At 39.4% G+C, this 14,115-nt stretch overlaps 1 protein-coding gene across 13 annotated transcripts in view; it reads right to left on the reverse strand.

Moving 5' to 3' along the window:
• The window catches only part of TDRD12 (tudor domain containing 12), a 125,767-nt gene that overhangs the window by 52,013 nt on the left and 59,639 nt on the right, over positions 1-14,115 (reverse strand). For all 13 annotated transcript variants that reach the window (XR_013163505.1, XR_013163506.1, XR_013163507.1 and 10 more), the window contains 4 exons: positions 13,780-13,821; positions 7,104-7,201; positions 6,469-6,545; positions 3,477-3,557 (listed from right to left, as the gene is read on the reverse strand). Coding sequence is in view for 10 of the 13 variants with exons in the window: in XM_077132251.1 (XP_076988366.1) it covers positions 3,477-3,557; positions 6,469-6,545; positions 7,104-7,201; positions 13,780-13,821 (298 nt within the window). In the remaining 3 variants the exon portion in view is untranslated. The remainder of the gene's footprint in view (positions 1-3,476; positions 3,558-6,468; positions 6,546-7,103; positions 7,202-13,779; positions 13,822-14,115) is intronic.

Genomic DNA, 14,115 nt, shown 5'->3' on the forward strand with positions numbered 1-14,115 from the left:
TAAATGGATTTTTTTAAGGCAAAAGTCACAAGACCCAAATGTCCACTAAGAAATGAACGGATAACACAGGGTCTGTACATATGTGTACATATAATGGAATAATACTCAGCCATAAAAAACAATGAAGTGATGCTTTATGCTACCACACAGATGAGCTCTAAAAACATGCTACGTGAAAGAAGTCTGACACAAAAGGCCAAATATTGTTATTTTACTTGTATGAAATATCCAGAACAGGCAAATCCAGAAAGAGAAAGCAGATTAGCTATTGCCATGGGCTAGGGATAGGGGAAAATAGGGAGAAACTGCTTACTGGATGCCAGGTTTTATAATGGAGTGATGGAAGTTTCTGGAACTCGACAGAAGTGGTGATTGCACAGTATGGTAAATGTATTAAATGCCCCTTAATTGTATACTTTAGAAATGGTTAATATTAAGTTTTGTGAATTCTACCTTAGCCAATTTTTTTTTTTTTTTTACATAAAGGAGAATCTAGACCCATTACAGTGAACAGGAATATTTTGTGGATTTAGTTAGGGTATTAAAGGGTATCTTTTCAGATTACAGAATCCTGAATATATTTTTATCTTTTTTTTTTGCATAGGCAGGCACTGGGAACCAAACCCAGGTCTCCAGCATGGCAGGCGAGAACTCTGCCACTGAGCCACCATTGCCTGCCCATATTTTTAATCTTTTAATTACAAGTAACCACAAAAGGCTAAGTGCCTAATCCTAATCAATGTATTAGTAGTTCAGTGTGTAAGACGATAACCTCTATAATTATTTGTTTAATTGGCTGTAAACTCCATAAGAGCAGGGTTGATGTGATTTTTACTCATCACTATATTCCCCTACCTAGCACAACAGCCTTTTAAATGAAAACAAACAAAAACAAAAACAAAACAAAATGTAGTGGGCCATGGTGGCTCTTCAGGAAAGAATGCTTGCCTGCCATGCCCGAGGACCCGGGTTCGATTCCCGGTGCCTGCCCATGTAAAGAAAAAAAAAAAAATGTATACTCAAACTGTCGGTCAAATGTGAGGATAGTATAAAAACATTTTCAAATTAAAGACAATGACCAACTGCAGACAAACCACAAAGCTGTGTGAGAGCAGGGAAGTGGCCCAGCCCTGGCCTTGCCCGCAGTGGTCAAACAGAGAAGATTCCTCCCAGTTCACAGTGGGCTTTGGCAGCTACCTGTGGTCAAGAAGGATGGCCGCCCAGTATCAGGACTCAACCGCCTGTGTGAAGGTCACATCTGTTTAGGCTTTAATAAACATTTGTTTAATAAAAGTTCTCTGAGACTGAAACAATTTTATAAGGAACGTGTGTATTTAGAGAAAACTTCTGAGAAAATTTCTTCAGTAAGTGGCAGTTAGAAGCAGATCAAAATACAAAGTAGGCAAATATTAAAAAGGTTTTAATAAGGGAGACAACTGAAGAATAAAGAACATATAGTAGGTATACAGAAAAGACAGAAGGGCCAAGAACCATAAGGAGGGTGACAGAGTGACAGTAAACAGCAGAGATGACAAAGGCAGGCAGCCAGGCTGCCACTCCCCTCCCCTCCGGCCAGACCAGACATCTTAAAGTCCTCCCCCAGCACCTCTGCTGAGACAGCCACCACGGCCAAATGGAGTTGAGACCCGTCTACATTCCCGAGGGCCCCCAGGAAGTGGGTGACAAGCTGGAAGTTATGGCTCGAGATCAATCTGAGCTGCCTACTAAAACCACTGAGTGGAAGGGAGCAGTTTCTCCTGGACACCCCCAAATCCCTGAGCGAAATCTGCCACTGGATCTCACACTCTGAATGTGGACCCTGACACTCCTACCCCTACCCCCTCATCCCCCCACAGGGGTCCGAGATTCCAAGGGGAAGATGATATGTGATCCAGGGACTGGCGAAGATGAGAAAGGCCTCTTCCTGTGTTTATAAAATTTGAGGGTTTCCAAAGGGTGATGGTGAAGGATACAAGTCTAAAGAAAAAGAAACGGAGAACAAAGATCAGAGCCAAAACTGCTTGATGGTACTGATGGGCTGAGTGACCCACCTCAGTACAAGGAAAGGACGAGGAAAGGACGCCCTGGGCCTCCCCTGCAGGTGGCTGGGCAGCGGCTGGCCTTCAAGGTGAGGGCTTTGGGCAAGAAGCCAAGGTCATCATGTCCTCTTTCCTAAGCAGAACTATCATCATCAAATTAAGTTCACGGGGATGTGACACCTGCTGACTGGCCACCTCGGCAGGCTGCCCTCACTACTGGTCCCCAGGCCTCAGACATGGCACAGTTCTGGTCAAGGAAAAAGACCACATGGTCACTCAGTTATCCCAGGTTGCTAAGAAATCTACTGCCTTCCTCCTTCCTTGTTGCCTAATCTTGAACCACTTCAAGGTACCCTGAAACCAGAACAGACTGACAGAAAACCTGAAGCTCTGTGGGCTCTAAATAAAGAGCATTTAGTAGGAATGAAGATAAAAATGGAATTTTCTACAAAAATAAAAGGCTACTAATATAGAATATTTCAGACTTAATTTATCAGGTTATAATTGGAAATGATAAAGAAATGAGCTGCATGGATAATGCAAGGCCTTGCAGTTCCAAGGAAAATTATCAATTGTAACAGCAAAACTTGCAGTTACTGGGAAGGAGGGATGCCCTAGGAGGAAGGTGTGAACCCCACATCCTGCAGGCTCCATGGCAGCTTCTAAAGGCGCTGGTCCTGGAGCAGCCTGAGAGCCTGCACTGGTCAGAGGACGGGGGGTCAGCAGCCTCCAGAGGCTGGGCAGCCCGAATGGCTGCAGGGCTCGCTCCCCTCGCCCCATCCTCCAGGCCTACCTAGCAGGTACATCAGGACCACCCACTTCAGAAACAGCTGACCTCTCTATCACTCCTGGCAGCCACAACTACAGGAGTGCAAGAGTGCTTAGGCTGGGGTGGTCAAAAATCATAAAATTTGGTAAGAAAATATTCTGCAAATTAAACAAGCATAAACAAAGTTACTGCTCTGTTGTAAGCAACTAATAAACGAGTATTTTTGTGAATCTGGAAGGCCAAAAAAAAAAAAAATTAATAAAGCCCAAATTTCTATACCATGAAGAATTAAAAGAGTTTCAGCAACAGGTGACAAATCTTTTAACACACAAAAATTGGAAGAACGCAAACACTAACCCATATAAAATCAACAGCCACAAAAGATCAAATATATTTAATTCACTTCTTAGAAATCTTTTCATTGCCAAGAGAATTATAATGGGGAGGTAGAAAATAACTACTCACACTGGAACAAAGATTTAAGAAAAAAAAAAATCTTAGTGAATGGAGAAAAAATTAAATTTAAAGCTGAGAGTAGGCTTGCTGTATTATTTTAATGGGAATACAAGTTTAAAATTAAAAATGAAATCCCATGTAAATTTCTCCTGCTATAATTTTGTTACAGTTATTTCAATTAAAAACTTCAGGCCAAGGAAAAAAGTCCTTACTTCACACAGCCATTCTTCTCGTTGTATTCTTTCTTCTCAGCCAGTCTAAGTGGTTTCTCATTTGGCTTCTGGCATAAGGCACTAGAAATTAAAAAACATTTACTGAAACTTGTGAACCCATTTATTCCAATCCCCAAAATATCTTTATTTTCTGGGAAAAAATTTTTAAAGTACCACTGAGGAATAAGTTAATTGACATAAGTAAATTTTCCTGAGAACCGAAGCTTTGCATTTTAAGTGTGAAAATCATTTTTGACACCTCAGGTGCTGGCCAAAATGGAATAAGTCCATTGCAGCCTCTCTTTCTTACCGATTACAATCAAGACCTCTGTATAAAGACAAAATGATAGGGGAGACAAACCAAAACATGACCAACCACAAGGTGGTGGTGAGTTCCCACGTTTTTTTTCCTCCCCTCCCCTCACAGCTGGAGCCGGGAAATAGAGAACGGAGAATTACAGGACTGCAAGGGTGCTTAGGCTGGGGTGGTCAAAAATCATAAAAATTGGTAAGAAACTATTTTGCAAATTAAACAAGCATAAAACAAAGTTACTGCTCTGTTGTAAGCAACTTATAAATGAGTATTTTCGTGAATCTGGAGGGCCAAAAGAATAAAGTCTAAATTTCGATCCCGTGAAGAATTAAAAGAGTTTCAGGAGCAGGTGACAAATTTTTTAACACACGTAAACTGAAAGAACGCAAACACTAACCCATATAAAATCAACAGCCACAAAAGATCAAATATCAAGAAACTCCAAGAACATGCCCCTCTTTCTAGCCAGGGAGCCAGAAGAGGGGCCTTAAACCAGAGCATGTGCAGAACCCTGTCTTCCTCTCCTCCTCCCTCTCCTGGCACTGCCAGCCCTGGAGCAGTGACAACCTTTCCTGAGGGAAAGTCTGTCCCTCTGTCTAGCCAGGGGACCTGGGAAGCAAAGATCTGTGGCCCAGAGACTATGCACAGGGGTGAGGGGTGATAACTGCTTGTTCTCTATTTCTGCCGCAGCTTTTTTCCCCAAGCAGTCCCAATCACATGGCACTCCGTGATGCCACTGGTTTCTCCAAGAGAAGCCCATTCTTCATGCTGAGGGAGCAGAGAGAAGAGGCTCCTAGAATGGCTGAAAGTGAGGGAGAATCTAGAAAAAGAGGGCTGGAAAGGGGGGGGCTCTCCCTATTCTTGTTCATGAACTGACACAAGTTCCTCCCTCACCCCAATGGAGCAGATGCAAAAACAGATCCAAAGCAGCACTGCAAAGGTCTGAGAACTGCACCCACATTGCAACCACCACCCAGAGGAGAGACAGAACCTGAGGCCTGACGATGAGCTGCTGATCACTTTCTAGAACAAAAAAAAAAAAACAAAAAAACACATTCTCCAGAGGATTTTTAACAGAAACCAGAGTCTTCCAACATAATATTCAAAATAGCCAAGACACAGCCAAAATCACTTGGCATACAAAGAGCCAGCCTGGAAAATCAGATTGATTGGTGAGGGAAAAAATAAGCAACACGTGCCAATCCCAAGAAGACCCTCAGGTGGGAATTATCAAACCCTTTAAAAGCATCTCTTATAACCATGCTCCGTAAGGTTTTCAGCAAAGAAACAGAAACTATAAAACCATCAAATGAACATTCTAGAAGTGAGAAAATATAACGGGTGAAATAAAAAAACCAATGCTTGGGCTGTAGAGCAGAATAGAGGCGATGAGCCAATGAAATTAAAGACAAAACAACAGAATTATTCAGTCTGAAAAATAGCAAGAAAAAAAGACTGAAAAATAGACAGAACCTCAGAGACCTTTGAGACGAGATCACAAGGCCTGATGTTTGTATCATCAGAGTCTCAGGAGAAGAGAAAGAGATTGGCGCAGAAAAATATTTGTATAAACAACGGCTGTAAACCCCTTAAATTTGATAAAAGACAGAAACCTACATACAAAGAATCCCAATGAACTCCGAAGCACTAGAAGCAGGCGGGAAAACACACCAAGGTATATAATATTTAAGCTCAAAGCCCAGTAATAGAGATAAAATCGTAAAAGCTGTCAGAGGGAAAAGACAGATAAAAGAACAACATGACCTTAGATTTTGCATCACAAACAACTGATCTTTAAAATCAACAGCAATTTATCTTACTCCATACAGGGAGTAAAGAACTATTGACTAAGAATTCTATACCCAGCAAATTTTTTTTTCAAAAATGAAAGCAAAAGAAATTAATTTTTCAGACATCAAAAATGGAAAGAATTTATCACCAGCAGATGCACAACACAAGCAATATTTAAGGAAGTCCTTCAGGTAAAAGGAAAATGATAACAGATGAAAATATGGCTATACACAAAAAAAGTTAAGAGCTATTTGCAGGGTAACTATATGGAAACTATATTTCTAGTTATTTAAATATCTCTAAAGATAACTGACTATTTAAACAAAAGTGATAATAATGTATTCATGGGTTTATAACCTACACCTATAAGTAAAATGTAGGACAACAAAGTTGCTTAATGACCAGGAGGTGAGAGGGAGAAATCTACTAAGTTCTTATCCTAAACATGAAGTGGTGTACAATCACATCCTTTCTGCAATTTAATTAACATCACTGATATGTGTCTTGATGAGGTGACGGTAACAGGCAAAGCCTTTGACACTCACCTTCAGGAAGGAAACAAGACCTTCTTTGCTTTCCACCAACTTGTCATTAGCCACGCTGAATTGCCAGCTGGCCCACATTTACCCATCCTTTACAGCAAGATGATACCATATCAAATATCTTCAGAAAAAACCTTCTCCAGCCAGAAAGCAAGGGGACTCAAGAGCCACTACCAGGCTCTGTCATTTGCGCTGCAAACCAGTTGCCACAGCATTTTCTTTTAAAGGGCCACCCTTCTCTCCCTTTTGGAAACTGGATACTTTCCCAGTACCCATCTTATAGAATACTGTGTAACACAATATACACTGAGTCTCCGGTTAATGACACTAAATTCTCAAATCGTACCTTGCTGCTGGTACATCTGGATCAGCATAAATAGTTATGCCACTTTCTGTTGGCCAGTACACTGGTGATTCCACATCCTGTAAAAAATCATTTTTCAGAAATAATATACATGCCAACAAGCTAAGCATTCTTGAGGAACCAACATTCCATAGGAACTATTCTCATTAACAACCATCCCAGATCGTTTTTATGCACACCCAGATATGGCAAAACAAAACAAAACTGAAAAGGTGGGTGATTAGGTCACTGCTTTAACCAAATGGCACACATAATTAGTAATTAGTGTTAAAAACTGCCTACAATTACTTTCACCTATCTTGTCAAAGATACTGGATGGACAAGTTAGGCTTAAACTTAACTATTAGTGCCCCAGAATCCCAGATTTTTACACCCTTGTTAAAATGAAAAGAAACACTTGGCTTGGTGGAGAGACCTGTGGGCTGAGAGTAAGAACTAAAGAGTGCCTGGAGTCATCTTGGTGTTTCAAAATAGAGCAGGCATGCAAACCACGTGTCTTCATGAGTAAAACTACTTATGGATTTTTAAAAAGAAAACATATTTTTGGTTATCAATATAAAGATTTTAAGGGAGAAGATTCTAAATATCATATGTAATGAATGCTTAAAAAATACAACCTTGTTTATGCCTTTTAAAGAGATACATTGTTGTTTCATTTCAGCCTTTTTTTCAGGTGAGTCTTTCCATAAATCCATATTACATTTTACAGCTTTATCTGCAAATTTAAAATAGAGGTATCAATAAAAGGTACAGTCATGAGAATAAACAGAAGAGAATAAGTAGAAATTAGGACAATGAAAGGAATATAATAAAAGCACCAAAATAAAAGGTTAATATATGAAATTAATAGGGTTGTGCATTAAACCTAACTTGAGAGGACTAAATTTCTTTTTTACAACAGTTTATATATTTTATGTGAATATTTTTTCATTTGTCTTTAAACAAATCCAATTAACATCTATAGAAAGATGTGACAAATTTGTCACACATTTCAACATGGGACACTGAAAATCTAAGAACTCGAAGTACTGCAGCTCAAATCAATTCATACAATGGTTCATTCAGTCTACAAGGTTGTAGCTCTAGGGGTAAAAAATGAGACCAAAATGGCTAATGGAAAAATTAGCTCCCTGCAAAAGTTGTTTCTAATCCTGTTACAAACATTTAATATGTTTGTGAGTTAAAGTAATTATAAAGCCATTTATCCTAACACATTTGAATGAAATGTAATCAAGAACCATACTTAAACAAGTCTTTAATTTTAAGGGGCAGTAGTTTTCATTTATATGTAAAAGGGATATAATAACCAGCAGCATTTAAATACAGTCTCATCTTTTTCCTTTTATGGAGTGCTGGAGAGGATTAAATTAAAAAAAATTTTTTTTGTATTATCAAACCAAAACAACATATAAACATGATCATTCTTAACACAAAAACATTCCGTGTATGGTGTAGAGTCAGTGGCTCACAATATCATCCCATAATACTATATTCATCACCATGATAATTTTTTGGAACATTTCCATCACTCCAGAAAAAGAAATAAAAGGAAAAAAGAAAAAATTCACACACACCATACTCCTCACCCCTCCTTCTCATTGACCACTAGTATTTCCATCTACTCAATAGATTTTAACCTGTTTCCCCTATTTTTTTCTATAGCCCTTACCACTCCCTTTCATTGTTCACTAGTATTTCAATCTACTAGATTTATTTTAACATTTTTTAATCCATATTTTTCACTCATGTCCATAACACAGATAAAAGGAGCATCAGGCACAAGGTTTTCACAATCACACAGTCACATTTCAAAAGCCGTATCATGATACAAGCATCTTCAAGAAGCATGGCTACTGGAACACAGCTCTACAGTTTCAGGCACTTCGGTGTAACCTCTCTAATACACCTTAAACTAAAAAGGGAGTATCTATAAAATGCATAAAAATAACCTCCAGGATAACCTCTTGACTCTGTTCGAAATCTCTCAGCCATTAAAACTTTATCTTGTCTCATTTTTCTCTTCCCCCCTTTGGTTGAGAAGGTTTTTCTCACTCCCTTGATGCTGAATCCTAGCTCATTTCTAGGATTTCTGTCCCACATTGCCAGGGCATTTTTCTCTTCCCCCCTTTGGTTGAGAAGGTTTTTCTCACTCCCTTGATGCTGAATCCTAGCTCATTCTAGGATTTCTGTCCCACATGGCCAGGGAGGTCCACATCCCTGGGAGTCATGTCCCACGCAGAGAGGAGGAGGGCAGTGAGTTTGCTTGTCATGTTGGCTGAGAGAGAGGGGCCACATCTGAGCAACAAAAGAGGTTTTCTTGGGGGTGACTCTTAGGCCTAATTTTTTTTCCCTTAGGCCTAATTTTAAGTATGTTTAGTCTATCCTTTGTGAGGATAAGTTTCATAGGAACAAACTCCAAGATTGAGGGCTCAACGCATTGATTTGGTTGTCTCCACTGCTTGAGGGGATATCAGAAATTCTCCAAATAGGGAAGTTAAATTTTCTGCCTTTCTGGAGAGGACTAAATTTTTAAAATTTTAAATCAATCTTTATTGTGAAAAACCTGTTCTAAAATTTTTGTTACCAATTTACTAAAAATTGAACATAATTTCTTTTTCCAACTGTGTCAGACTGCATTTTTCAAAGACGATCATGGTATTATCTACTAACATACATGCTCTTTCTACAGTGGTGTTCTAGTTTGCTAGCTGCTGGAATACAACATACCAGAAACAGGACGGCTTTTAAAAAGCGGAGTTTAGTAAGTTACAAGTTAACGGTTATTAGGCCATGGAAATGTCCCAATGAAAGCAAGTCTATAAAAATGTCCAATTCAAGGCATCCAGGGAAAGATACCTTGATTCAAGAAGGCTGATGATGTTCAGGGTTCTCTGTCAAGCAGAAAGGCACATGGCGAACACAGTCAGGGTTTCTCTCTTGGCTGGAAGGGCACACGGTGAACATGGCATCATGTTAGCTATCATGCTAGCTAACTGTTAGCTTGTTCTCCAGCTGCCTGGGAGGCGTTTTCCTTCTTCATCTCCAAAAGTCACTGGCTGGTGGACTCTGCTTCATGGTTCTACCATTCTTCTCTGCTCTATCCGAATCTCCTAGCTTTCTTTCTTGTTCTCTTTTATAGGATTCCAGTAAAGTAATCAAGACCCACCTGGCATGGGTAGAGTCACATCTCCACCCAATCCAGTTTAACACCCACGCTTGAGTCAATTACATCTCCATGGAAATAATCTAATTAAAGTTCCCAACACACAGTACTGAATAGGGATTAGAAGAAATGGCTGCCTTTACAAAATGGGATTAGGATTAAAACATGGCCTTTCTAGGGTACTTACATCCTTTCAATCTGACACAAACGGGAAAGTTTATGTTATATATATACGTTCCCACAATTAAAAAAAGAACAAGCAACTAAAGAGACAATAACAATTATATGCAATATGTGATCCTGGACGGGATCTAATAATGGAATAGAAAACACCAAAAAGAACATTTGGGGGACATATGAAGAAATTGGAACACAGAGTGTAAGGCATGTATCAATGGTAAACTTACTGAACTTGATAACTGCACTTAAGGTGTTTATATAAATGAATATCCTTGTTCTTAGGAAATGTACATGCAGCATCAAGTGTTTAAGGAGCATGACGTATATGACCTATGCTCAAGTGTCCAGAAAATGGACTGATAAATATACAGACAGACAGAGGGAAAGATTGGACAGATAGATGGAATGACACATTAAACGTGGCAAAACTTCAAAACTGGTGGACCTGAGTATCCAGGATGGGCAGTAGGGCTTGGTATTTTTGTAACTGTCCTGTAAGTTTCTAAGTATTTCATAATAAAAAGTTTTCTAAAAAGCAAAAGGATAGAAAAAGATGTCACATTAACCCTAATCAAAAAGAAAGATAACATCAAATTACATTTCAGAGCAAAGGATATTTGTTATCTGGGATAAAGAGGGTCATTTTATAATGAGGCAAGGATCAATAACGTAACACAAGAATTATAAATGTCTATGCACCCAAGAAAGAGAGCTTCGAAATGTATGAAATACCTGGCAGAACTAAAAGGAGAAGTAGACAAACAAAACAATTATAGATAGAGATTTCAACACTCCTCTCTCTGACAATTATGTAACACTGTATCCAATGACAGCAGAACTCATATTCTTCTCAAATGCACGCAGAACATTTTCCAAGATAGGCCATATTTGGGGACATGATATAAGACTCAATAATTTTTTAAAGAATTAAACCATAAAGGTATATGATACCATAATTGAGAATCTGGAACCAACTTGAGGTGTTAGTAAAGACAATTAATAATATTAAGTAGAAAAAAAATTAGAAACTCCAAGAAGCAATAAATGCTGTAACTTACATTTCCAACCTTACATTTTAAAAATTTAATCTGTAGACAAGAGCAGAGGGACAGAACATAAACAACCTAAAAGGATGGATGGAAGGAGGAAAAGGACAACTAATGGTGCTCATACCCTCATTTAAAATTGAGCAGCAGAAAAACTATAAAGAGTCTAATTATATTAGAAGCCCTTCCTTTTCTACCACATTTAATCCTAACACTGATAGGTTGGGAAGAGAAAAAAGGGCATCTGACGTACACTGGTTGGAGAGCGAGCCATGATAACTCACAGTAGGATATCAGGAGAGTTTCCATGGGGGTGGAAGCAGGGGCTATGTAGGGTTTTAGAGCCCAAGCATGGTGGAAAGGGCACCCTTGGTGGGGTGGGATTGGGGAGCTACCAGTGTGGGACTTCAGAGCCCCGGCAGGATAAGGAGAGTAGCATCTGAACCTAAGTGAAATGGGGAAAGCATTCACATGGTAGTAAGTACAGGAAGAGACCCAGGGACAGGGTGAGTGTGAGAGGGGTTTCAGAGCCTGGGGAGGTGAGAAGCACAGCCACGTAAGACAAAGGCTGGTGATGCAATAAAAGACAAGGGGACAAGAAGACTGATCCAATAAGTGAGACATAAGGATAATCAGAGCTGGGATTCTAAGCCAGAAAAGCAAGCTACAAGTGTGGAAAGGCAGAAAACTAGGACTAACCCAGTGGTCGAATCACAACTGGAAGTACTGATATGAACTCCTTGCTTTCAAAATATTTACAGATATAGATATAAACATATACACATGTACATTAATTCTTGGTTTTCCATATCTAGATAGATAATAGATATAGGTGTGAATGTATGTATGTATGCATGTGTATACACACACACACACACACACACACACACACACATACACAGTTCTAGTCCCTAACTCTGATCACTGAGGGTGCCTGAAAGCAACAATACGTCAAAAGTAACCAGCACACCTAGCTCTGAGTTATCTCAGCTATAAGATAACACTCTCCATTAAAAGTAGGCAGGGCTATTTGGTGAAAGAGTTGATTCCAGGGTTGCAGATAGGAATCCAGACTAATATAAATAAATGAGCAATTAAAAAGGAATGAGGTATTTACACAGTTTCACAGTGCCTCCCTACAAAAGACTTAGTAATGGCAAAGGGCAAAAGCGTATCTGGCAGATACCACCTTACTCAAGTGGTCAAGGTGAGCTCCATCAGCAATGGGACAAATAAGGGAGAATGACAACAGAGCATCCCTTCTGTGATATGCCTGCCAAAGACACACAACCTGAATTTTACCATGAGAAAACATCAGATAAGCCTAAATTGAGAGACATTCTACAAAATAACAGGTCTCCAATCTTCAAAAGTGTCGAGGCCTGGAAAGTCAGGGAAGCCTGAGAAAGTGACGGACAGAGAAGAGGACAGCGACATGCAACTAGGGCTGCTGACCTGGATCCTTTTTGCTATCAGCAAATTATTGGGAAAATCAGCAAATTGATGCAATCAGCAAACATGAATGGTGTCTGAGGGTTAGAGGATGGCAGACTATTGAGGTTAATTTTCTGAGTTTGCTAGCTGAATTGCGGATATTTTTGAGAAGGTCCTTGTTTCTATGAAAAACGCATTCAAGTACTGGGGAGTGTCGGGGCATTAGGCCAGCAACTTATTCTCAAATTGAAATAGGATAAAACAGGACAACTGTAAGTCCCTGGCTTCTTATTCAGCTCTCAAAGAGTTAAAAGACAACTCCAAGTCCCTTGTTTCTTATCTCACTCCCCAGGAACTAGTACAGAGCTGCAAACTTCAGCTACTAAACTTCCTGGGACAAAAATTTCCCTAAGGTCCCCAAACCTCCGCAAACCACTGAATCCTCCCCAAACCATAAAAAAAAGTTTATAAAATTCTGGGCCCAAAGCAAACTCTCAGTTAGTAATAGGAAGCATAAATAGGGTCATAAAATTGTTAACCATACCTAAAAGACGAAAAACCATGACTTCTGCTGGCTATCTCCTTCTACAACCTGGTATTCAAAGGTTACTATGGAAACCTGCCGCTGGAAAAACTTTTCTATAAAACAACCTGGCCCACCCCGTGCATGTCCCTCCCTTGGGCAGGCCTGTGTTAACCTCTCTAACATGTACTCTCTCTTTTTAATCAACTTCTCTTTTTAATAAACTTTATTACTTATTCCTACTGACCCTCTCATCTCTAAATTATTTTAGCTTTGAGACTATCACACCTGGATCGGGGCTCAGCTGGCACTGGTTACAAAATACTTCAGGAAAAATGTTCTCTGCCCTACCCTCTAATTTTTCTGTAAGTTTGCAATTATTATTTTTTTTAATGTTGAGAAGATGGCTATAAACTCCATGAAAGCAGGGACTCTATTCCCCCATAACAGACTTGACCTACAGTACCTGCTTCAGAAATACATGATGACTTCATGACAGCTAAACTGTTCATTGAAGTCGAGACAATGACCAAAATTGAAAAAAATAAAAATAGTAAAATAAGCATAATTATTTAAGAAGCTCTGGATAACTACCAAAATAAATGCCTAAACACAGGGTTTCCCTCTAGGGAACATCACAGGGCGAGAAAGGGCAGAATAGGAGAAAATTACTTTTCATTGTAACCCTGGTATACTTTTTGGTTGTTTAACCAAGTATAACAAAGAATCATAGTTTGATTTGATTAAAACATACTTAGGGCAACTTCAAATAAAAGTACCCCAAAGTAACTCAGATACACCTGAAGTAGCTTCTTCGATGATTACGAAAGAAAAAGATTACTTGGATGAGTAAACAACAAGCAATTTTTATTTTTACACGACAATCCAGTCCCTTGTCAAGTTAACTTTTTTGACACTGCGAGATTCTCTTTTTGTTCACCACCAACCTTTTCCTCTTGGAAAACATGCATGATTCCTTCCCGTGCTGTCTGTAAAAGGGAAAAAGAAGGAAGAATAAAAATTGTCCAGCAACCTGGAGCGACTTAAAATACTGATAACATATTCATACAATGGGAAGCATAATGACTGAAATGCCTGGTACTTGCCCTGCTTGAATGGCAACGGAACAAACACAGATGGGAAAAGCCATTTCTATCCAGTAACAAGGACTGCTTTCAGCAGTAATTTCATGGGGCACCCCCACAAGAGGCAAGTCAGAATCTGGGGAGGTGCCACATATGCTGAGTGCCTGCCATGGGCCCAGCACTGGGCCAAGTGACAGG

Source organism: Tamandua tetradactyla, chromosome 16 (genome assembly GCF_023851605.1).
Source record: "Tamandua tetradactyla isolate mTamTet1 chromosome 16, mTamTet1.pri, whole genome shotgun sequence".
NCBI lineage: Eukaryota > Metazoa > Chordata > Mammalia > Pilosa > Myrmecophagidae > Tamandua > Tamandua tetradactyla.